This window comes from Oreochromis aureus, linkage group 16, assembly GCF_013358895.1.
Source record: "Oreochromis aureus strain Israel breed Guangdong linkage group 16, ZZ_aureus, whole genome shotgun sequence".
Taxonomy (NCBI): Eukaryota; Metazoa; Chordata; class Actinopteri; order Cichliformes; family Cichlidae; genus Oreochromis; species Oreochromis aureus.
This window is the reverse complement of record NC_052957.1, coordinates 6,631,343-6,655,032: the sequence shown is the minus strand read 5'-3', so window position 1 is coordinate 6,655,032 and position 23,690 is coordinate 6,631,343. Positions and strand designations below refer to the sequence as shown.

The 23,690-nt window shown below is 40.9% G+C and overlaps 1 protein-coding gene across 1 annotated transcript; it reads left to right on the top strand.

The window, feature by feature from the left end:
• The first annotated feature begins 10,418 nt into the window (after positions 1 to 10,418).
• mstnb (myostatin b) lies at positions 10,419 to 14,004 on the top strand. Its single transcript, XM_031757402.2, has 3 exons — positions 10,419 to 10,895; positions 11,201 to 11,571; positions 12,323 to 14,004. The coding sequence occupies exons 1-3, from the start codon at positions 10,517 to 10,519 to the stop codon at positions 12,701 to 12,703; spliced, it is 1,131 nt and encodes a 376-aa protein (XP_031613262.1). The 5' UTR covers positions 10,419 to 10,516; the 3' UTR covers positions 12,704 to 14,004.
• Positions 14,005 to 23,690: the final 9,686 nt, after the last annotated feature.

Genomic DNA, 23,690 nt, shown 5'->3' with positions numbered 1-23,690 from the left:
ACAGTTTGCAAATCAAAGTCTTTTATCATAGAGGAAGATGCACAAAGTCACTCATTTCAGGTTATTTCATGACAGATTATTCATGGTGCAGGTGGTTTCAGTTACCCAGGCTGCTCGTGTTTTGCTCGACTTCTCTACATATTTTTTATTCCGTGGGTCCCTCAGACTGCTGTAGAAAGCTGGTACATTAGAGAGATTGCACCAATGAGATCATACTGACCTCAGATTTACGTGTCCAATGCTGAGCATTAACTAATCAGCTTGGCTGGTGTCAAGTCAGTGGCACATTTCTAAATCATGTTCAAATACTAATTTTAAACAAAACTTGAATATTTCTGATAAGAGTAAGACAACAGATGAAGTGTGAGACACTGCTTATTTAAAGGAAACCTTAAAATCCAGTTTTAGCATGTGGCTATCCCAACTAGGCTTTCATCAAATTAGCAAAGATGCACAGTAAACTAGGTCAGATACAAACTAGGGAGAATTAGAAGGACAAAGGGAACAAGATTGATCATTACTTATGTAGCAGGTTTATCAGAGAAACTCAGAGGAATCTCCTCCAAGCATCCCAGTGTACTTTAAACTTGTGTTTTTTAATCCTCACGGGTTTGGTTTAGCAAAAAACTACAAGTCTTGCACCCAATAACACCAAAGGGGGACTTTTACAAGCATCTATAAGTTATAGCAGTTATACAGAGATGCTGATATTTTGTTTTCAGGGTGAAGGAGCAGTCTGTTGTGCTGGTTCTCCTGTAAACACTTTTAGGCATTGTGCATGCTAAATTCAGTATAAATATGATGACAATGAGGGCATCCAGGGGTTTCTGGCTGTGCCGGTGCTGATTTTAAGGTAATTGACAGTATTAGCTACCCCTGGACCCGGTGTGTTCAGCTATAAGTTCCCTTTTCTTGGGTGTCTCCTTCTTTTACTTTAAGACTGCTTACCCTATTGAAAAATACATTTACTTCATTACATTTATTAAGTTCCTTATGTTTTTAAGAAAAAAAACATATAGTCTTACTTATTCATCTCTCAAAATGGGAAAGAAAAGTCCATCTATGGCCATTAAAGTGCTCCATACTGAACTAGTCATTAATTAAAGATTGATATTTGTAATATTTGAACACTGAACAGCAGAAGGAGCTTTTTTAAATAAAAAAAACAGGGCACTACAGCCCTTCAGACTCTGCATCTCAGAGAATCTGTCCTTATTGTGAGTAAAGCCTGTCTGTGGGAACACCTGCTGGTGTCAGATAGCGTAAAATGAGTGACCTTTAAAACCATGAATCACATTTCCCCAAAAGGAAGCATCACCTGGAAGACACAGATGTTTGGATGAAGTATTCACGCTGGGTCTGAGATTTTCTTTTCTCAATTCTGTGAAAGATGCAACTCGATGCTTTTCTTTTGTATGACCTGCAGACCCCACATTTATAAATGTGTAAACACAGGAAATTCAGTTAAGCCTGACATCAATATTTCTGGGAGTATCTTTAAGAAACAGAATTGGAGTCAGAAATGAAACAGAAATGAAAACTATGACTCAGCCTCCAGCGTGAGAACTTTAAAGAAAATGTGCATCTTGACTTGCATTAACAGCTCAAACTCTGGCTATCGGGCCCTCCTTGTGTGTGTGTGTGTGTGTGTGTGTTTTTCTAAGCCAGCCTTTCATTCACAGAAAGCAGTTTTTTAGGAAAACAGTCAGATTAGCCTTTTCTTGTGTTTATCAGAAGCAAAACATCCGATTAGCACGACCTCTAATCTCCAGTTTGCTCATAACATGTTTGGAGGGAGATTAATCTGCCCACGCAGGAACATTATGATTAATGTGTTTGATTTTTGAAGTGTTTGGGTTATGTAGCACACCAATATGGAGCCGCTCAGTTCAACCTGTGAACTGTGGCTCAGAACTTTGTTTTTAAAGAGGCAGCTGCTCTTCTGTAAAGCTGGCACAGTTTGAAGCACCGAATAGCATCAGACAGCCCTCCCAGTGCAGTGTGGGTATATTTGCTGCTTTTATTGGTCAGTTTTATGTCAGCACAGACTGGAGACGTGGAGAGAAGGCAAGCGGTGACCATACCCTGCCACTTACTTTTATGGCTTTATTAGCAGTTGGTTCCTGCTATTGTGGTTCATCCTTGCAGTTATTTTATTACTTCAATACTCGAAGCTGTTGTCTCTGCAAACAGCTGTGTGGCAGTTTAAGCGTCAGCTCGCAGTAATGACTTGAGTTTAGGGTAAATTCCACAATTTTGATGTACGTGTACAAGGACAATAAAGCACACCTGTGCACAAATGGTTTCTGCTTCAGAGGCTCTGGCTTGCAGCTGCACCATCCCTCCTATAACTGACTGTATATAAAAGATGGACGAGGCTTACAGCTGTGAAAAATAAAGGTTATGTGGAAGTGAATTACAGAACTGGTTATTTAGAAGTCCAAAGAAAAAAAAGCTCAATTTATTTTATTTTTGCACCACCAAATCACAACAACAGTCAATTCGAGCTGCTTTATATTGTAAGATAAAGACTAAAACATTACAAATAAAAGCCAACAATCAAACAACCCACACTGAGCGAGCACTTGGTGACAGTGGGAAGGAAAAACTCCCTTTTAACAGGAACCAGCAGCTGATGTCTTTCTGGGTTCAGTCTCTAGTTTCAGGTCTTATTGAGCACAGCATGATATTCAGTTTGTACATTACAGTGCTCATTAGAGTCTAATGAGAGAAAGCTCATTGGCTAATGATGTATCAATCACAAGAAGTTAGCCAGTCCCTCAGTTTCACTGTTGCATTAACGCCAGCTCATGACTTCACAGTGACTACGTCCAACTTTTACTTACAGTCTGTATATCCTGGCTTTTTTCTTACCGAAGCTACACACTGTGGAGAATGAAGGATTCCTGGCTGGAATGCGACTTAAGTCTACACATAAATACCACTCGAGCCTGGTGATTTCTTTTTCACAAGAAAATGATGTAAACAGATGTTGATATCAAGGTGAAAAATAGCACAAACCTGCTGATGCTCTGCAGTCAACACCAAAATATTTCAGTTTCACAACCAACCAGCTCTTAAATACCAGCAATCAGCAAATTGATATCTGGCAAATAAAACCTAAACTTGCATCATTGTTTGGCTCCAGCACTGAGAAGAAGTGTTGACTGAGAGGCGCTTACATTAATGACACCCCCCCTTCAGCTGAACTCCAATCTTTGTAGAAAGAAAATAGTTCCTACATGAAACTGCTCACAACAAGATTAGAAGATTTGGGTTTTTTTGTTTTTTAAATATTTCTGAGTAACAAGGTCATGATTTCTGGAAAGAGACACTAGATGGGAGGGTTTAAAAAAAAGCATTTCTATATATTCCTCTATATGTAAGAAAAAGCAGACAGAATTTACCAAATTTGGCAACTCACACAAAAACAAACAATGATAGATACCACTATGGCCAGAGGAGTTCAGGAGTGAGCCTTTAAAGCTGGCTCACCGTCATTAAGGACTTGGGCGGTTTAAACCTTACTCCAGATGCACTGGCGCTCTTGTTAGAGATAAAGGTTAAATGTCATGGCTTTGTGCTTTTTCTTCTTTAGGGCAGGTAGCAATATTTCTCAGGTATACACTGACATGATGTGGACAAAAACCCCCAAAAACAATCAAACAAAAAAAGAAACTAGGCCCTAAAACATTTTCCGCAAACTGTTGCTAGTTTTTTATTCGCTCTTCTTTCTGTTGATGAGCCAAATGTTTCTTGAAAGTGTGTCAATCCTCCTCGTGCCCTGGTTTCTTTGCGCTGGCCGCCTATACAATCCAAGTCCTGTCAAAGTTCCCAAACTGCACGACTTGTGCAGAGAATATCCTGGAGGGCAGGAAGCGCATCATTTGTACCCTGGATTTCCTGGACTCGTTTTGAGGACATCTTGGGAAGGAGGGCTGCAGCCAAGCCTGTCTAATTGCAGAGCTGGAGGATAATGCTCCTCGTGGATCTCCAGGGAGGCCATTAGGAGCCCACAGAGCCTTTTGTCAGACCGGAAGGAGTCACACAGCTGGGTGTGTTTCTGACCTGCTGATACCAGTTTTCAAGTGAGAGCCTTCACCAAATGAAGGGATCTATAAATAAGTTCCTCCGTAAGAGGAGAGAATCTTGGCCCCAGGACAACATCAGTGGACAGGGTAGACTTTCACTGGCAAGGAGGAACATTGTGATTCCGGGCATATCTGATAGGATTTCTTATGAGGGCAGCCACGAAGAGCCAGCACCTACTGCGAGGGAGAGAGGGGACAAATAAGGACCGAGGAAGATGATATCCAGCTGAAGATGGTGTGCGTCAGTGAGGCTCCAGCTAAGAAACCAATAATCACAGAAACATAGATCAGAGCACTCTGGTCACTTTGGAGGAGGTTTTTTAGTCTCAGTCCATGTAAATCAAATCCAAAAGGAGCTCAAATGTGAATTACTAACGCCTCACTCATACTCCTCCTCACAAGTAGGTGGAGTGACTCTGAGTGATGGTCGGAGCAGCTCGTCCCAGCCTCACATCTCCCCCCGTCATGGCACGTCACATTCAATGTAGGGGATGTCGCTGTAGCGGCGGTCTACCTCCACCCACTGCTGCACGGCCCGGGCCACGATCTCCTCTGATAGCTTCTGGGCGTACTCCAGCAGCACCGGGTTGACCTGATTGGAGCTCTCCGGCGAACCCATCTCTGAATGAACTAAGTAGGCTTTCTCACCCTTTGTCCCTTTGCTCTTTCCCTCCACCTTCTCTGTGGAGTTTGCATTTTGGGCCACCGAGTCGCTCCTCTTGGATTTGACACACCCCATACTCTGGAGGATGTAGCATTGATTCACTTTAGGGTGGGAGGTGTAGGATGGCAGTGAGGAGCCAGAGTCTTTGGTTAGATTTCCAACACCAACATTTCTTTTTTACCTCTGGAGGGGAGCTGTGTTCCTGCTGCAGTCACTGTCATCCACTCCCACTCATAGCCATGTCTCTGAGCACAACAGGTGCGATGGTCGGGGTGGTGTTACACAGCTGAGGGTGTTGTTTTAGTGGGTTGACCGGCTAGGAGGCCCATCCCTGTGTGAGTCTGACAGTCCGGCAGCTTTCTTGACCAGATCTCACACCTTCCTTGGCTGCAGATAGAGACAGAGACAGGATTTTTTAAAGTGATTTATTTTCCACTAGAGTAAAAACAGTCTAAAAATACCAGATGGTGGGGAGCGAGGGGAGGATTGTGGACGAATTTCACAGTGGCTGTGACCCTGGGCTCCAGCGGCTGGTTTGAGGTCGGGGCCCTGAAGTTGGCTGACCTCTGCAGGGTCACTTTTAACCACGCTCCACTCTTCTGCACATCCACTGTGTTACTCATCCACCTCCTCCTCTTCCTCCTCTACTAACTCAGCGTGTTTTATGACTCAATCCCCCTCGCCCTCTTTTGTATAGCATGACACAGGCACGTCTGTCTCTGGCCTGAGTGCCCTGATGCTGTTTTGTTGTAAGCCCGTGTCTCCCATCTGTTCCACTAAGCGAGCCTTGCAGCCTGATTCGCAGTGACAGCTCCTCTATTTTTTTTTCTAGGACTGGAGGCCTCAGTGCACAGCAAACATGTGCTTCATTCAGAAAGCTGCATGTAGTCTGCACAACACGCAGCACATGAATGATTCATGCAGAGCCGGGGAGTCTCCCTGTGAGTACAACAACATTTGGAGGTGCGGGCAGACATCAACACAGGAAATCCTCATCCACAGCTGATGTTATGTTAATGAGCTTAAATGGCTACAAACAGTTGCCTTAGTATGAAAAACTGAGAGCACCCGTTAGATGTCTGACAGACACATGGGATTTGGATTAAACGTGATTTGAACAGCACAGTGTTGCAGCTTTATCTCTACAAACATGAACATGACTGTGTAGTGGTCCAAAGAAGCTGTACATACTTCTAGAAGAGAGTCTCATATTTCTCTTCATTCCACTTTAAAACGAAATAATCCAGCGACAGAAGAAGGAGAAATAACCCCAAGGTCGTTCATATAAACAGTAATCCGGACATCATGTTGTGTCTCTGCGCTTCGCCCCCCTCTGCTTTCCAAACAGCATCCGACGGATCTGAACTTGAATCTTATTGGCTGTAATGTAAAGAAATCAAAATATCTCCACAAGTTCGTGGCGCTGCTCGCCGGTTTGGTTATTTGTGATGAAGCGCTCCGTGCCAGATTTCCAAATAATCTCCGAGACTGGAGGGTGCGGACTCTGCAGACTGTTTCCCCTGATGCCTTCGCGTCGGTCGGTCAACGCAGAGTGCAGCTCCGGGAGAGAAAATCACAGGTCTGGACTGAGCTGAGCACAGCGACGCTTCACGGAGGTTACCGAGCTGCAGCGGGGCTCCAGAGGAGAGAGAGCCCAGATGATCCGCACCCACACGGGGCGAGCCTGCCATCTGCCGGCCACACAAGTGACGAAACGATATGGAGGTGCACTTGTGCAGAATAAACGTGGGACCCTAACAAAAATCCCAACAACACAAATGAGGGACAAACTGACTTCTATTTTAATTTAAACTGCTCAAAAAACCCAAAGGAACACTTTTTATTCAGAGTACAGCACCAAGTCAGTTAAACTTCTGGGATACTGATCCTTGGGGCGCCACCAGGGTGGGTCGGGCATTGGCCCCCTTCCAAAATTTGCTGGCCCTCCCAGTGGCCCTCCCTGGTAAGACTGTCCTATGTTGGTAGTAATTCTAATAAACGTGAGCACAAGAAAGCGGCAGACACCCTACAATGAGTTGAAACTTTAACTTATTATTTATTCCTTCTTAAAACTGATTACTATGGATTTCAGTTAACAGGTGACCTAGAGGGGCATCAAAAAGACAACCCCTAAACTGGAGTGGTTTCACAGGTGGAGGAAACTGACGTTTTCCCCTCCTCATCTTTTTTGACTGTTTTCCATTTGGCTAGGATCAGTGTCACTACTGGTAGCATGAGCTGATACCTAGACTCTGCAGAGGTTGCACAGGTAGTCCAACTCCTCCAGGATGGCACATCAATACGTCTGTATAATCTTAAGAGCATGGATGGGATTTCAGGAGACATGGAGTTACTCTAAGGAGAGCTGGATAGAGCCGTAACAGGCCCCTAACCCATCAGCTGAACTGGTATCTGCTCCTTTAGGCATGGAAGATCAGGATGAGCAAAACAGAGATACAGAAAGATGTCCAGCAGGCCATTGGTGTGAATGTCTCTGACAAAACAATCATAAACAGATTTCATGAAGCCGTGGAGAAGACTATGTTGTCTGTGACATCGTTCAGCATGACCGATTTGTTCTGATGATGGGCCAGTCTGGGGAGGCATATTCATGGAAGAACGCACAGATATGATTGTTGGGTTTTTCTCTGTGCCTATGAAGCGCCTTGAGGCGACTTTTGTTGTGATTTGGCGCTATATAAATAAAATTGAATTGAATTGAATTGAACCTCTACAGGCTAAGCACCAGCATCCTGCCTGCTGTTGGGTATCAGGATTAAACCCTTGGACCCATTGTCAGACCCTACACTGGTACACTGGGTCCTGGGTTCCTCCTTGTGCATGACAATGTCCGACCTCATGTGGTGAGAGTATGCAGGCAGTTCCTGGACAATGATAGCATTGACTGGCGCCCACACTAACCTGACCTAAATCCAATAGGACACCTCTGGGACATTATGTTTTGGGACCTTCAGACGGCCCCAGGTTGCATCTCAGATTGTTCAGGAGCTCAGTAATGTCCTGGTCCAGATCTGGGAGGAGATCACATCCACAGACACCATCCACCCTTTCTCATGCCCCAATTTTGTCATAATTTTTTCACTTTGATTTTTGGGGTGTCTTTGAATTCAGCTGTCTGTAGGTTGATAATTTTCATCACCACCAAACAATGCGACATAACCTATTACCCAGTCCATATCCATGCAGATATCCAGCATTATTTTTCCTGCATTGAAATCTCTTGTGTGTATAATGAGATGTGAAAATTTTCTTACTTAAAGCTCCATGGTGTAGGGGTGAATAATTACCTTACACATAAAATATCTCTGATTCAATTACAGGAGGAGACACAAACTCAGCCTCAGAAGATCGCAAGCTAAAACATGTGCCAAATGTCTCATGTGGCTCCATCTGCTGGCGGGTGAATCTATACCTTTTCGTGTATCAGATAACCACTACACTGTGGAAATAATTAATTAACGTATCTGTCCTCTTGTCTCTTTCCGAAATGCTTTTCTCGTAAGACTCAAAAATAACTGACAATAATATCTGCAAATAAATAAATAAATCTAAGACTCACCTATCATCAGTTGCACCAGGTTATTGGAAATCTCTATTTCTTTTTATTTGAGGGAGTTTTTAATCATACTCTACTTTCTGGGCACACACAATTCTCCACCTTGGGAGCAGTGTGGACACCAAATGATGTTGACATGTTAACCTGCAAGAGACCCATGATGGCAGTCTAAAACCTGATTTTAGTTTTAGTTTGTCTTATAGTGTTGACTTTGGTGTACTAGAACCAATCACAATGCTCAACACTGTCTAGACACGAAGGAACATGACAACAAAGGACCAAAAAGTTCTGTACTCCCACATAAAGACAGCCTGCCTTAGTCATTTATTGTACACATAAATCGAATAAAACTGCAATAAAACTATTGGGTTAGATTTAGAAAAAGATGTTGGCTTCATTAATAGCTCTGATTTCTTGATTGACATGTGGATACACCCCCTATAGGCTGTTGAGAAAATAAACTAACCACTTTATTAGGTATCCCTTGCTAGTACTGTATTGGACCCCCTTGTTGAATCAATTCTTTGTGGCATAGATTCAATAAGGTGCTGTAACTTTCCTCAGGGATTTTGGTTCACGTTGAGATGATAGCATCAAACACAGCTGCTGCACATCCATGATGTGAATGTTCTCTTCGATCACATACCAAAAATGTTCTGTTGGATTGAGATCTGGTGACTGTGGAGGCCATCTGAGTATAGTGAACTCATTGTCATGTTTACGAAACCAATTTGAGATAATCTGAGCTTTGACACACAGTGGTCAGAAAGGGATTAACATCAGCAACAATACTTGGGTAGGCTGTGGTGTTTAAATGATGTACAGATTGCATTAAGTGGCCCAAAGTGTACGAAGAAAACACCCCCCACACCATCAGCCTGAAGCATTGATACAAGACAGGCTGGATCCAAACTTTCATGGTATTCAAGCCAAAATCTGACCCTGCCATCTGAATCTAAAAGTAGAAATTGGGACATTTTTCCAGTCTTCTGTTATCCTCTGCTGATGAGCCTGTGTGAGTTGTAGTCAAAGATTCCTGTGTTAGCTGACAGGAGTGGCACATAGTGCAGGTTTGTTCTGCATACCTTGGTTGCTATGAGTGTATGCATTACTGTTACTGTTCTATCAGCTTTAGGTTGTCCAGCCATTCTCCTTTGACCTCTGACATCAGCAGGCATTTTGACCCAGAGAAGTGTTGCTCGCTGGATATTTTTTCCCCCTGGGCCATTCTCTAATGGCTAAGTATATTTATCTGAAGCACTGCCACACAGAACAACTACACAGAACAACTTTAGATGTTACAGAATTTTAAAGTACATACAGTGCATAAAAATGAAAGACATACATTTTCAAATAGCCTTGACACCAGCAATTTATGTTTCTGATGTTAGTGTTACTAACTGGCCACACGATGGCGCTCTGCTCTCATGTCGTTCAACCAACTGACTATTTTGAAAAGTCCTGGGCCAAGTATTTTCTACATTTTAGTTATTCTCTTTTGCCCTGACGTCGTTGCCCAATGCTCTTTTGAGAAATATTATATTTCCAGATTTTCATGTAAGATTATTTATTCGCTTTTGACAGAAAGCCTGACCTCAACAAAGCAGATGATTTAATTGCCACTTCGTAACATTACAACTGTCATTTTTCTTCAGGTGGTAAATTCATTTAGAAATTAACATTTGAATGCAGAATGCAAATCCAAAACGCTGCCCTTTCTCAAGGACGCAGAAAGACATGCGAGCAAAGATATGACTGACTATTGGATATTCTTTAGAGAAGATACGCATTGTAAAGTTTAAGAAAATGAAGAATGCAACTTCTATCTTTATTCAAGACTTGCATTAAATTATTTGTTTTTGGGTGATATAAAACATTGTCTGAGTGAGATTATCCCGTCAAGCACATGCCCACAGCCTCCGTTCCTTATGGGTTGACAGCGAAAAAAAAGTTTTCATGTCAGTCGGTTAAAATTCATTGTTGCCTGTCCAGCCAATCATAGATTTTGACGACACAAAAGAGGCTAAAGTTGGAGTATAAAAAGGTGCGCGCTAATAAACTATGATGCCTATCAGTGGGACATTAATCCAACCCCAGTTCAGTCGCGCATCAGCTCCGACACAGTGCAAAGGATTTTTTTTAAACAAAACGTATTTTTAAACCACACTTCACACCTAAGAGACAATGCATCTGTCTCAGATCGTGCTGTATCTGAGCTTGCTGACTGCGTTGGGTCCAGTAGTTCTGAGTGACCAAGAGGCGCACCAGCAGCCTTCCGTCAGCACCCCAGTAGACACGGATCAATGCGCTACCTGCGAGGTCCGGCAGCAGATTAAAACCATGCGATTAAACGCGATAAAGTCTCAGATTCTGAGCAAGCTGCGAATGAAGGAAGCCCCCAACATTAGCAGAGAGATCGTGAAGCAGCTCCTGCCCAAAGCGCCGCCGCTGCAGCAGCTTCTGGATCAGTACGACGTGCTGGGAGATGACAACAGGGAAGAAGTTCTGGAGGACGACGACGAGCACGCAACCACGGAGACAATTGTAATGATGGCAACTGAACGTAAGTGTGAATTTTCTTTATTTTTTGTGTCTCTGCGTGAGCGCACTCGAACGTCTCCAAAATAAGTTTTTACGCACGTGGTAGAGCGCACAGGAGAGTTTATTTTTAGAGAGCACTCAGTTTTTTCCACCAAGGTTTTGTGTTAAAATGTTCATGTAAAAGATTCAAAACACTTTATGAGACATGGTGTTTGGGCAGAGAGTGCGCCGAGTGATTACGCATGAGTTTTACGCAATCATGCGCAAACGCGCCACTTTATTTCTCAGCGATCATGGAATTAATTTTCTTTTCCCATGTCTCCGCAGCTGATTCCGCTGTCCAGGTGGACGGGCAACCAAAGTGCTGCTTTTTCTCAATTACGCAGAAGTTTCAAGCCAGTCGCGTAGTTCGAGCGCAGCTTTGGGTGCATCTGCGTCCATCGGAAGAAGTGACCACCGTGTTCCTGCAAATCTCCCGGCTTATACCGGTCACAGACGGGAACAGACACATACGAATCCGCTCCTTGAAGATCGACGTGAATGCCGGGGCCAGCTCTTGGCAAAGTATAGACGTCAAGCAAGTGTTGACTGTGTGGCTGCGGCAGCCGGAGACCAACTGGGGCATCGAGATCAACGCTTTCGATTCGAGGGGAAATGACTTAGCTGTGACCTTCGCAGAGCCGGGAGAGGAGGGTCTGGTGAGCTCAACTTTTACTTGAAATTTAACAGGGAGCTTGTGGTTAAGTTTTCACGTTGAAACGATGAACAATAGGTGGAGCTTGGTCTCATATGTGCAGAGCAGTATTTGTCGCTTCTGTCACAATCGGTGCATATCTAGCCATTTCCAAAGCGCCTAAGTTCAGAAAACTGTTAATGCGTCTCTGTACAGAGGGTGAGACTTTAACTTACAGTGTGCAGAGAGGCTTTGCAGGCTCAGCAGGCGTTTAAACATTCCTGCATTTCACTGCTGGAAGAAGGAATTGGGATATAAAAGACTTTTGAAAGCTGTTAATCAACACAGACTCCATGTAGGCGCACACCTGCATTTGGACAAGCGCCCGGTCCACAATAACCTCAAATCTTATTGCTTGATTACATAAAAGTTCACCTGCTCCACATTCCTTTAAGTATTCAGTGTGGCTGTGCAAATCAGAGTAATTGCCGGCACATACACACACAGAGCTACTATCAATGACAAACATACATCACAGAGCTCTAATAATGGCACCCGGCACTGGGGCAATTAGAATAACTAGACAGCTGTGGCTAACCAACCATCAGATGATTTAATTTCTGCATAACTCAAAGTTTCATAATATTATCGTGCCATGTTTGAAAACTGACTGCCGTAGGGCAGCGGATTAAAAGATGAAAAGCTGAATGCTGTCACCCGCCTCCTCCTGCAAAGCTGTTATTTTCAAATTGTTCACACACACTCTCTTGTTTCAGCAACCGTTCATGGAGGTGAAGATTTCAGAGGGCCCCAGGCGTGCCCGGAGAGACTCGGGCCTGGACTGCGATGAGAACTCTCCAGAGTCCCGGTGCTGTCGCTACCCACTCACTGTGGACTTCGAGGACTTTGGCTGGGACTGGATTATTGCACCAAAACGCTACAAGGCCAACTATTGCTCTGGGGAGTGTGAGTACATGCACTTACAGAAGTACCCACACACCCACCTGGTGAACAAAGCCAACCCCAGAGGGACTGCAGGTCCCTGCTGTACCCCAACAAAGATGTCGCCAATCAACATGCTCTACTTTAACCGCAAAGAGCAAATCATCTATGGCAAGATCCCCTCCATGGTGGTGGACCGTTGTGGATGCTCCTGAGTTGGGATGGAGAGAGAAAGGGGGTGGGGGCGAAGGGGCCGAGGCGCCATCCAGCACCCTACTTTAAGACTGTTTCACACCACCAATCCACCAGTTCCAGTGCTTTCCTGCAGAACACGGTGCAATAGAATCAGAGTAGAGGCCACAAACAGCCCGACCTTCCTGCAGGGCAATGCTTTCATAGTTCTCACTTTTCTTTCCTCCAGTGAAATCTTAGCCATAGAGGCTTGAAGCCAGGTGGATGCAAGAATTCAAACACACACACACACACACACCGACACATATAACACATGCTGGACCTTGAAGTGAATGTAGCCAGAAATGATCACAGTTTTCCAAAACAGTGTTATTATTCTTTGTTTTTTAAATGATCTGTGCTCTGTCCATTTATACCAACATGCCGTCCGTTTATACACCACTCCACTTGTAGCTGATATACAAGCTATCACACTTGATGCTCTGTGTTTGTGATAATCATTTTTTTAGTTTTGTTTTCAGAGTGAAACCAGGAATCCTCAAGGACTTTTTGAAAGGGCTCGGAAAAACACAGCTGGAGACTCTTTAGGGTGATATTTCACACTGGTAGAACATGTTTTAGTACCCCTAAGTGTCCCCAAGAGTCAATGAAAAGTTAAACTGCACAAAAGACTAACTAATCTGGAGATTAATCTCTCTTGTATTGCTCAAAGTTTCAGTTTCAATGTTTTCTCCCCCCAAAATGATGTGGTGGTTAATCTCTCTTCAGAGCCTATGGATACAAACATGTTCCACCAGTCTGAAGTACCACTTTAGGTCTTGTCAGGTCCTCATTTATTCTGTCATACATACATGCAACAATATATCCAACCGAGAGATCGTTCTCCCTCAGTCGCAATTGTCAGTATCCAACCAAACAGCCCGACCTGCCCGATACACTTGAATTATTCTGATTGTAAATTCACATGACTGGACAGAAGGACTTGAACTGAAGGCACGATGAATGCAGCCTCCAAATGAAAGTGTGTTTAAGACAGAAAACGATGTGAATGTCGAAATCATGCCTAGACTCTGTCTTACAAACACAGTTTGCACTATGGCACACCAATAGAAAGAATTGGTTGCTACAAAAAAAAAGTTGTAAAAACTGATTTTGATATGTTTGCTAATTTGTATTGTATTCATATGCCATTTGTTTCCAGTAGGAGTTGCCTTTCTGAACCATTGTTGGTAAATATATAAAACTGCAACCTAGCAAGATAAATGTTGTAATGCAGCAACTCTATATACTTGTTTTAACAAATAAAGTTTCTAGCTTGTTTGAAGAGTTCTGTTTCTTTGATTAGCTGACATCTCTACGAAGCTCATTTTCAGTCAGTCGGAACATAAACCTCGAAAGAATTTGTTATTAGAGCTGCTTCAGAGAAAGCTTTGCGGTCACTCTTGCATCTAAACTCGACGTTTCAGTATCACAACACAACAACCTGAACCTCAATATTGCAGCCCCCCTCCCGTCACACTCCAGCAGCTGAGAATCTTTATGTCTTCAGCACATGGTGCAAGCTGATACAGGCAGTGCGTGACTGTGTGTATGTGTGTGTGCAAAAAACAAATTCCAGCACCCGTCCTCCCTCCATCTACCTGACTACACCTGCACAATCCCGTCACCGCCCATTTTTCTTATGCACGGCTCAGCCCAATTTCCCTGACTCTACTTTTTTTTTCCCATGAAGGGATGTTGAAAGTGTTGTAGTCTAATGAGAGGATGTGAACTCTGGTGCGCTCTGACAGCATGACCTATTCTACTGACAGCCTCATTGAGGCCTGACTTCCGCCCGGTAGAGGGCGAATTGAGCGCCACCCGTGAGAGCCACTTCCTTTCCTACTGAGAGCTGGAAAACTGCCATGAAGTTCAGCCACAGCGTAGAGCCGAGCCTGGGCAGAGTGGATCCACAGAGCGCCTTTGCTCTCTAAGGGGGAGATTACAGATACTGAATTCCTCTGTCTGTGGCCAGTGGAAAGATCTGTACTTCAAATATTTAGATATTATTGCTAATTTAACAGTTTGTGGGCAGAATCATTTAAAAAAAAAATTGTACTGTTTACCAGTTTAACTATCCTCCTACACTAGTGCTCTTTACATATGCAGTAAGACATGGACACAAGAATTTTATAACTTTCCAAAAGTTAAACTTCACAATATTATACAGATACCAAAATTTATTTTGCAATTCTTCTTAAATTATGTCTTCTTAAATTATATCTAATTTAAGTATCCAAAATTCTTACAGATACGTGCAACAGAGCACATTATGCTGTAATTATTTTTAAATTAATGACTACCTTTGGAGTTCTTTAAATGAAAGGAAATACAATTAATACACTGAGTTTGTTTTAGGCAGTAAATACGTTAGCGGAACAGACAGATTACTGTTATGAGTGTGTTTTCTATTTCTGAGTATCCTAACATCCTCCTCAACCATTTTACAGGGATTTTTGAATCTATAGAGTCATATTGTCCAGGCTAAATAAAGGTTAAACACTATAAATAAACCTTGGTATTTTCAGAGACAAGCTCAGATATGTTATTACTGAAATATAGAAGTGCACAAATCAGATTCACTGTATTAGTATTTTCTTGGCAATTGTTTGCCAAATGCTGGGACACAATAAAGTCTGAAACTGATGGTGAAATAAAGATTTGTGAAGCAGGGTAAACTGAATGATCTACAAAAAGTAGAAAAAAGAATGGTCCATAAAAACTGTTGCAAAAACTACCAGTGACGGTTGTAGCTAGTCTGGAGCCTGGAGATAGCTTTTTGGATAAGTTAGCTGATGCTGACATGGAGTCATGCAAAAAAAGATCTAGAAACCAAGCATTGCTTCTTAAAGAAACCTGAGCTGCTTCTAAAGGTGTGAATACAGGTGTGCCTTGACGTTTTTGGGACATGCTTTGGTGTGGCTTGGGCACAGAAATATTTGAACAGCAGAATATGAGTATCCTAATCTCCCGTTTTTACATTAGAAACTACACATTACTATTATGGGCACATTATAGATATTGTATGGGTATTATAGAGCTCCTCAAACTCCCCTTATTACATTATAAGCATAAATTAGTATTTTAAGTGGCATTTTAGAAGCTAACATACAATCCTGTTTTCTTTGAAGACATTGTTCCCTGTTCCTGTTGCCCTGTTTACTTTTAACATTAGTTTTTCAAGATGTTTTGTCCATTATTAGTGTAACTGAATAAAAAAACCATAAAATTAAAGAAATGATCTGTTTTATATATTAGTTATCTGTTCATAAATAAAAGTTCCCTAGGTAACTCAAAATTAAGAAAATTTCCTGGGTGAAATATAAAATCTTAATGATAGCCATTTTAGAAGTTATTAAATTAAAAACTCAAAAAAACATTATTGTGGCTAGAAAATAGGTATAAATAACCTAGTTCCATTGTCTTTTATGATTTTACAGTTGTAAAACTGCTCAGGTTGTGGGTTTGGGCACATAAAACTTAGTAACATCCTGCAGCCACATGAGCTGCTCTGATTCAGTAATGATTGCCTATCTTTTTCATTCATGAGCTGCTTGTTTCGGGCAGACAGCAGCTGCTGTTCCACAGTGTTCACTGCAGTGTGTTGTTTGTGAACAGGAGCTGGGAAACATTTCCACTGAGCATCATTACATCTGTCAGGAGTCCGACCCTGGAGGACCGTATCCGCCAGCGACATTCCACCTCTGACAGGTGAGGAAGTGAGAGTGAGAACGGGAAGAAGGATGTTCAGGGGTGAAAGAGTAGTCCAAGGCAGCTGGAGACCCCGTTATTGGACAGGATTCCTGTTGCATAAATTTAATAGAAATTGAATGGATTAAACATACTCTTTGTTAAGTGTGCATTCACAAATAGCCATTAATAACATATGATAAGGTTGCTTGATGATTTTTAGTAATTATATGAAAATGCGTACTGAAGGGAATCAAGTAATGATTATGGAAATCAAATAGATTTACCAAAACTAGAGGTATTACAGTTTATTTTCCAATAGTTTTGATTGAATTTTAATTTTTTGTTTTAAATGTATTCTAATTTTTTTTTATTTTACAGAGCAAATTTTGCTCTTTTCAGTTTAGGTTTTCATTGGTTAAAATAGTTTCAGTTCAGTTTTTATTAGTTTCTATGTTAGTGTTTGTTTTTCTGATATGAAGTTAACAACATTACAATAACACAATAAACCTAAACCCTAGGCACGTCATGTAGACAGTCTCAATAAACATATTCAGCAGAACATCCTCAGGCTGGTTTGTTGACAAACTAACAAAGACTAAAGATAAAGACATTTCCTGTGTATTCCATATGCTTTTTACTTCCTTTTATTTATTTCTATAAACTAGTAAAAAGTAATTTTTCCACAGATTTAAATTTTACTTAAATGCCATAAACATGGCCACAAATCCAGATCTTTTTTTCTCTCTCTTTAGCTCTACAGGGAACTGGCTGCAGAGTAGTCTTTGCTTTATGTTTTGCAATATTTATATATTGCTATTATATTTATATAATAGTTTTGGTAGGCTACTAAAACAATAAAAATATACATTTAAAGGACTAAAATGAAACATCAGCAAAACACAAATCTTGTGTTAACATTTATAACTGGAACTGTAGACTAAGAATTTACAGCTCCAATCGTGCCTCTATGTTACTGTAATAAAGAGTAATGGCACTTGGAGTGAAATACTTCTGTCCGCATCTTCAGAATGACGTTACACGCTTATATTTAGCATGTTGAAAGTCTAGTTGGGTTGTGTATGTAGGAAGATAGCTAGGTAGGATGGGTAGATAGGGTGGCTAGGTAGGTCTGGACCAAAGTGACAAAAATAACTATAACACAAAATAGCACAAGACCAATATCCATGCCTGTATTTAAAAAAAGAGATTAAAATGTGTCTCTAAGAGTCTGCAGCCATGCTATTAGGGTTTTGCCTTAATATTTATATTTGTGTGTACTTGAAATAATAATCTGTGTCTTGACTTGAAAGCACTTTGGCTCAATTCCTGTTGTTTTTCAAGTGTGCTTTAAAAAAAGGGACCTGCTGCTGTTGTTGATGTTGTAGTGGGTATAGTACGATACTGTACTTGAGCATGAGTAGCAATATGGTGATGAAATGAAAGAACTAAGTATGACTGGAAGTTATTACAAGTCGCACTCTGGAGAACATCAATGTCTGTACCAAATTTTGGACCTCACAGTTGCAGTAGGGAAAAGACAATGGATTACTAAAGTCATCAGGACATCCCATCTAGGGAACACGAATGTCTTTAGAGACTTCTGAACCAATCCACAAAGGGGATATCAAGCTGGTTAACATGGAAAAAGTGAAGTGAAAGTCAAGAGATCCAAATAATCCTGATCTTATCCTCTATAGTAAGTCTGTAGCACATTTGATATACATTTGCTATAGATTTTATAGTTGGTGAAATATTTTTTTCTGAATCAAATGGGCGAGACATTCAGCTGACCAACAACTGGCAGCAAAAAATGACTTAAAAAGAGGCTGAAAAGGTTCAAAAGAAAAAGAAAAACTGAAGAGCTACAATATGTGTACCTTGCCAACGTTATTAGAATTTATCTGCAGAAAAACATAGAAATCTGTGCCAAATTCAATCACAATCAATCCAGTTGGAGGACAGATATAACATTTAGAGATATAAATGTCCTCCTTATGGTCAGGGGATCAGCAGAGTAATAATGATCCATTCTCTAGACACCATTTATGATTTACTATTACCATTGCTATTTTTACTGTGCATTTATACACGTCATAACATTGGGAATTGACTGTATGCCTTTTCATTGCCTATCAATAAACATATTTTTGTAAGCAAGCTACAAAGGGACACATATCTATTTAAGGTAATAAGGTAATAAGATAAGAACAGAAAATTTGTTTTAACTACAGTAATTAGAGTTTATATATTTGTATCGACTAATTGTTGATAGTCGTTTTAACACATTTGATGGATGGTTTACAATATTCACAGTTTTCAGACTGCAACATTTCTTTTCCTCCTACACCTCCTTCAACAAGCCCTCAAGATTCCCCAAACATCTGGACAAATTAAAACGATGCCCTAAGGCTTGCCAGGTGCATCCCAAAACATCTGGAGCCTTTAACAGATGTGCAAAGCATACCATCTGGAGAACTGTTTCAGCAGTTAGATAGGTCAGTGGTAAAGGTCTTCCTGCACAAGCAGCAAGGTTCAAGGATGGCAAGAGGCCACAAAGTTGGATAAAACCATAAAATAACATTCTAAACAATGTTTATAGCAATAATGTATTTTCCTAGTGTGGAAAAAAGAAAACTGACACCTATTTCAAGCTGATATGTGGACCTGTAAGGCTCCCGTCTGCAAACACTGGTATATGTGTGGGAGTATGATAAGTACGCATTTTAAAAGTTTAGTTATGTACCACTGTACTGTTATCAATGTATGAATAGGTTTTAACTCAGCTCCAAAAGATTAAGAATACACCTATAAGATGTTTGAAGACCAGCAATAAACTAACAATGAACTTGTTAACTACCAGTCAATGGGCTTTAAAACATGACTAGTGCTAAATGCTAAAAAAGCGTGATGATCCAAAGACAAAAAGGAACATAGCAACCAAAAAGCTTTGAAAAATAATGCAAAATAAAGCTTGGGCAAATATCCAGCAGGTTGTGACAATTATGCGCACTTATTTTAGGGCAGAGTGGGGTTGGGGTTGCGCTTTGATTAGCAAAGATTTTTGAATGAAAAATGCCTGATTCCTAATAAGATTACCCAAAAGAAAGCTAGTTTTATCGAGTGAAGCCTGTCTGGACAAATGAGTATGACATCCAGGCAAAACTGTTGCCAACATCAGCAACGCACTAGTTTCATTGAGAACGCGCTGTCTTTTATTTTAAATTAAAATAAGCCTGAAATGTCTTTATTGTGGCTAATTTAGCAAGCTTCCTTGTAATACTGACAAATTGCTAGCTAATTTGCATATTTGATCTGACATAAAATCTGCCTTTCTGACACAGCACTATTTATCAGGGCCTGGGAATGGCAGTAGCAGTACACTGACTTATGATTACAAAGTTTTGGTTTGTGAAATCCTATTTCAAAGTCTCAAGATCAGTGCTTTTACCATTGGCATCTTTTCAGACTAGATGAGTAAGTAACAAGTAAGTGTTAGATCTATTTGATAAATCTTACATTTACTGGTTAACAATTTGTGAATACAAATTGCTTGAGAGTTTTCTGCCGTATTGGATGTGATACAACCACTTGTGATAAGGGGAAAAATACATATTCCCTGACTGGTTGGCAAGTGGGTGCTGGAGGCTGCTGGTTGCTGCTAGATGAAATTGGCTGCAAAGAGGATGTGGCACCAAAAACCTCTTAGTAATTTTGGCCTAATTTAAGAAACCTCCAAATTACCCATTTGTCACTAAATTAAAAGAAGAGGTCAATTTATAAGCGAAACTGGCGTCTGTCAAGTAACTCTCCTTTATAGGAAAATTTTAAACCTTATTCCATGAAAATACATTGATTAGTGGTTATGGTAAACACCCCCCAAAGTCCAACTGACTACTGACTTAAACAATGTGCCCCTGGGAAGCCACTTCATCTTACGAGGGCATGATGTTTAAAATCCAGGTTGTAATCACTTAAACAACCAGGAGAAGATGATCATATCAGGCAAGATTGACAGGTTGTTTATTAAAATGTCTCTCGGGCCCCCAGAAAGCAATGAAAAGCAATAAAATCAGCCAGTCTGGGACATGATAAGGGCCAGATGGCCAGCTGCTGAATGCTACCTGTCTTCACCTCTATAGTGATTTATCCTTTCCGTCTGCACTCTGCTTGCTATTTCACTTAGCAATGAGGAATCACTACTCCAACCCCAAAACTGACAGTCACCTCTGGGAAGCTATCGCTTGATTAATGACTTTGTAAGGCTGCTGGAAGCTTGGAGCGAGGACAAATTTGGTGTTCACTCCAGATATGTTTACAAAATTCCTCAATGTCAGTGTTTGTTTGTGAGGAGGGGTTAGGTGACGAGCAAAAAATGTGACCCTAAGTTCCAAGGCAGCTGAGCATTGCCTCTCCTGGGACAGAGAGCTGACAGTGATGAAGGGTAGATGTTCCTCTAAGGAGACAACGGGAGGGAGGATTATGGAAACCTCCTGTCTCCCAATGATATGCCTGTGCTCTTAACAGAGACGGATGTAGAATAGTATCAGGTATGTGTCAAAGAGGGCTGGATTGGTTTTGACATCTCAGAAATAACATTTATGGTACATTTTTACAGATTAATGCACACAATTAATTTTACAAGAGGATTGGTTGAGTGACATTCATGCAGCAAGCAGGAATTTCCAGAATTAGGCCTCGGTGGATAGATCCAAGAGACTGTCTGAGCATGGACTTGACATTTATTGATATGGAAAAAAAATTAGGTTTTCGAAAGTTTATGGCAAATTTATTTGAAACATAAACAGTGTTTATTTATAGGTTTGTTTCTTTCAAGACTAAAAACATCATGACTAAAAGGGACCTACTTAAAGCAGTTATTCCTTCGAAAATAGATATTTCTTGAGCTAGACAGCAGTAGCATTTTCTTTAATTACCTAAAACATATTCCTCCAATTAGCACATCTTGGGATATAACCTCTTGCTATTGGAATTGATGACAAGCAATAAAAAAATTACAAACAGCAGACTTGATGGCCCCATCGAAGATGCCCTTGACCCATGAAATTGAATTTCGTGTGACTGTAAATTCTCCAATGGTTGGGAACCTGTGGCTTTTTAATGGCCATTGCATTAGTGTGTGTGCCTGAAGCCCATAAAAACAACTGAGTAGCCGTTCAGTGGTTAGAAGAAAAGTGCAGAGCCACAGCAAGGCACCAGCACCAATTACCAGCCAAGAAACAAAGTAGATGCAGCAAAGTAGTCCCATATGGTATGTTAACAGTTTTGATAAATGTTTTCTGAGTTGTGCTGATAATGAGAAGATTTTGATTCTGGTGGTAGATTAAAGACATATTTGGGGCATGACTAAGAGTATTTAATGTCTTTAAAGTTCTGTGCACTCAGAGTAGAATAATGATATACAATTAAAATTATAATTACCATGTACTATCTCAGAAAGTTGTTTTCAGTACAGTTTATTTATTGGCAGATTTACACAAAAACTACCTTAGCTTATTTTAATGACAGTTAAAACAAAAACCCATTAAATTTCCTGCACCATTAATACTGTAACTCCAGCAGTGAGTTGAATTTGGAGGGACATTTGTCCATGTAACCTCTTAACCACCTTCCTGAGCTTCAACAGACAAGAAAGCCTTGGATCTAACAGAGTTTGAAGCACCTTAAGATGTCAGCGCTGTCATGTTGGTTTTCCACCTTTTTGGTTTTTGGGCAGAAATGACATTTTTTCCCAGTCTTTTCATAGATCTATACCACTCCTCACAAGCGTAATCATGCAGACTTTTGCTTTATGAAGGAGTTTATCCATCAAAAGCAAATAAAACCAGCAGGAGGGAAGGTCAAATCAAAATCAAACTTGGCACATTTCAAGGAATGTGTAAAATAATATCTGGTATGTGACCAAGGCTGAGCATGACAAAAATAAAATTTTTTACATCATTTTAATAGCTTTAATAGCCTCTTGGGTGAATGTAGCATGGATGAAGTAGCATTAGCTCAACTCCCTTTTCTGTAACTGACAGATGCCCATTGAACTGTCATGCCCCAGTGGCATCTATGGATCTGAGGCTCTCTGCCTATATCTCTGGAAATATTCATGTTTCAGCGGATCCTAGGACTTACCTTAAATGCAGATGTCAGAAAATGATCGGCAGTTGCACAAATTTCATGTAAGATGCAAGAATCGCAACTTTGATGTCATGGCCATGTGGCTAGAAGCCATGACAGTTTATCTGAAAAGCCTTTTGCCTCAGTCCCCAAGGTTGATCACTCCTAGGGAGACTGAAGAAGCAGTGGCTAAAGTGCCTTAAGGAGGACGGCATGTTAATGTTCTGTCAAAGGATGCATTTGTTCATCAAGGTGGAGACAGATCCTGTACAGATCCTGTGATTACGCAGGAAGAAGTTCTCTGCAGGGTAGATATAAAATACCAATACATAGGTAATAACTATACATACACAGGTATTCATAGAGTTGCATTTACCAGCACACAAGAAAATTCTTTAATAACTGTTTAAAAGATTAAAAGAAGTGGGACTGCAAGTATATAAATATATCATGCCCACCTAAAGCCATAATTTTACTGGCTACCAAGTTTCTTGTTTCTTCTTGGTGGGTCGTCAGCACTGGTGGTAGTTTTATTTAAAACTTTTAAATTAACTGATTACTACATTTGAATGTGACAACATCATTCTTTATGCCCTTTATGTATGTGGGTGCATAAAAATGTTGTCTTTTTTATCAATCTAGCTTCATATTTCTAAACAGAAACAGGTGGTGCTATTACCCAGAACTGAGAACAGCTTTCTATGTGACCACTACTCATAAAAGTTCCAAAAATAGGGTGGGAAAGGGTGTTAAATATAGTTCATGTCATTTTATTTTGGATCTGATGACTCTGTTAAAGTCTATGGTTACCTCTGGGTTGCAAGAGTGGGGTACAGTTGCCCTCGTTGCTGAATACGACCTAAAAAGCAGTAGCTGTGCACATTAGGGCAGTAACAGGAGAGGAGAAAACTATCTAGATGACGCTGTATGTGAAATAAATAAGTGGGACATACTGCATGCAATTCAAAACGTCTCTTTTTGTTCTCGATCCTCATGTCAGCACAATGACCAGAAAATGCCTCATTTTGATTCCAGAAAATGTCAAAAAGAGTGCAACAGGTGGTTTAAAAGACAGCTGGCAAACTGAACCACTGCTGACCTTTTAAACATTGTGGTCACATGGTCAAAAGATGATGATCAGTTAATCCACCC

What these genes read in the sequence shown, in the direction of transcription:
- mstnb (XM_031757402.2), top strand. Translation starts at nt 10,517, where the DNA reads ATGCATCTGTCTCAGATCGTGCTGTATCTGAGCTTGCTGACTGCGTTG. An exon ending in TGTAATGATGGCAACTGAAC is followed by an intron (nt 10,896 to 11,200) that starts GTAAGTGTGAAT and finishes ATGTCTCCGCAG; the next exon opens with CTGATTCCGCTGTCCAGGTG. An exon ending in AGCCGGGAGAGGAGGGTCTG is followed by an intron (nt 11,572 to 12,322) that starts GTGAGCTCAACT and finishes CTCTTGTTTCAG; the next exon opens with CAACCGTTCATGGAGGTGAA.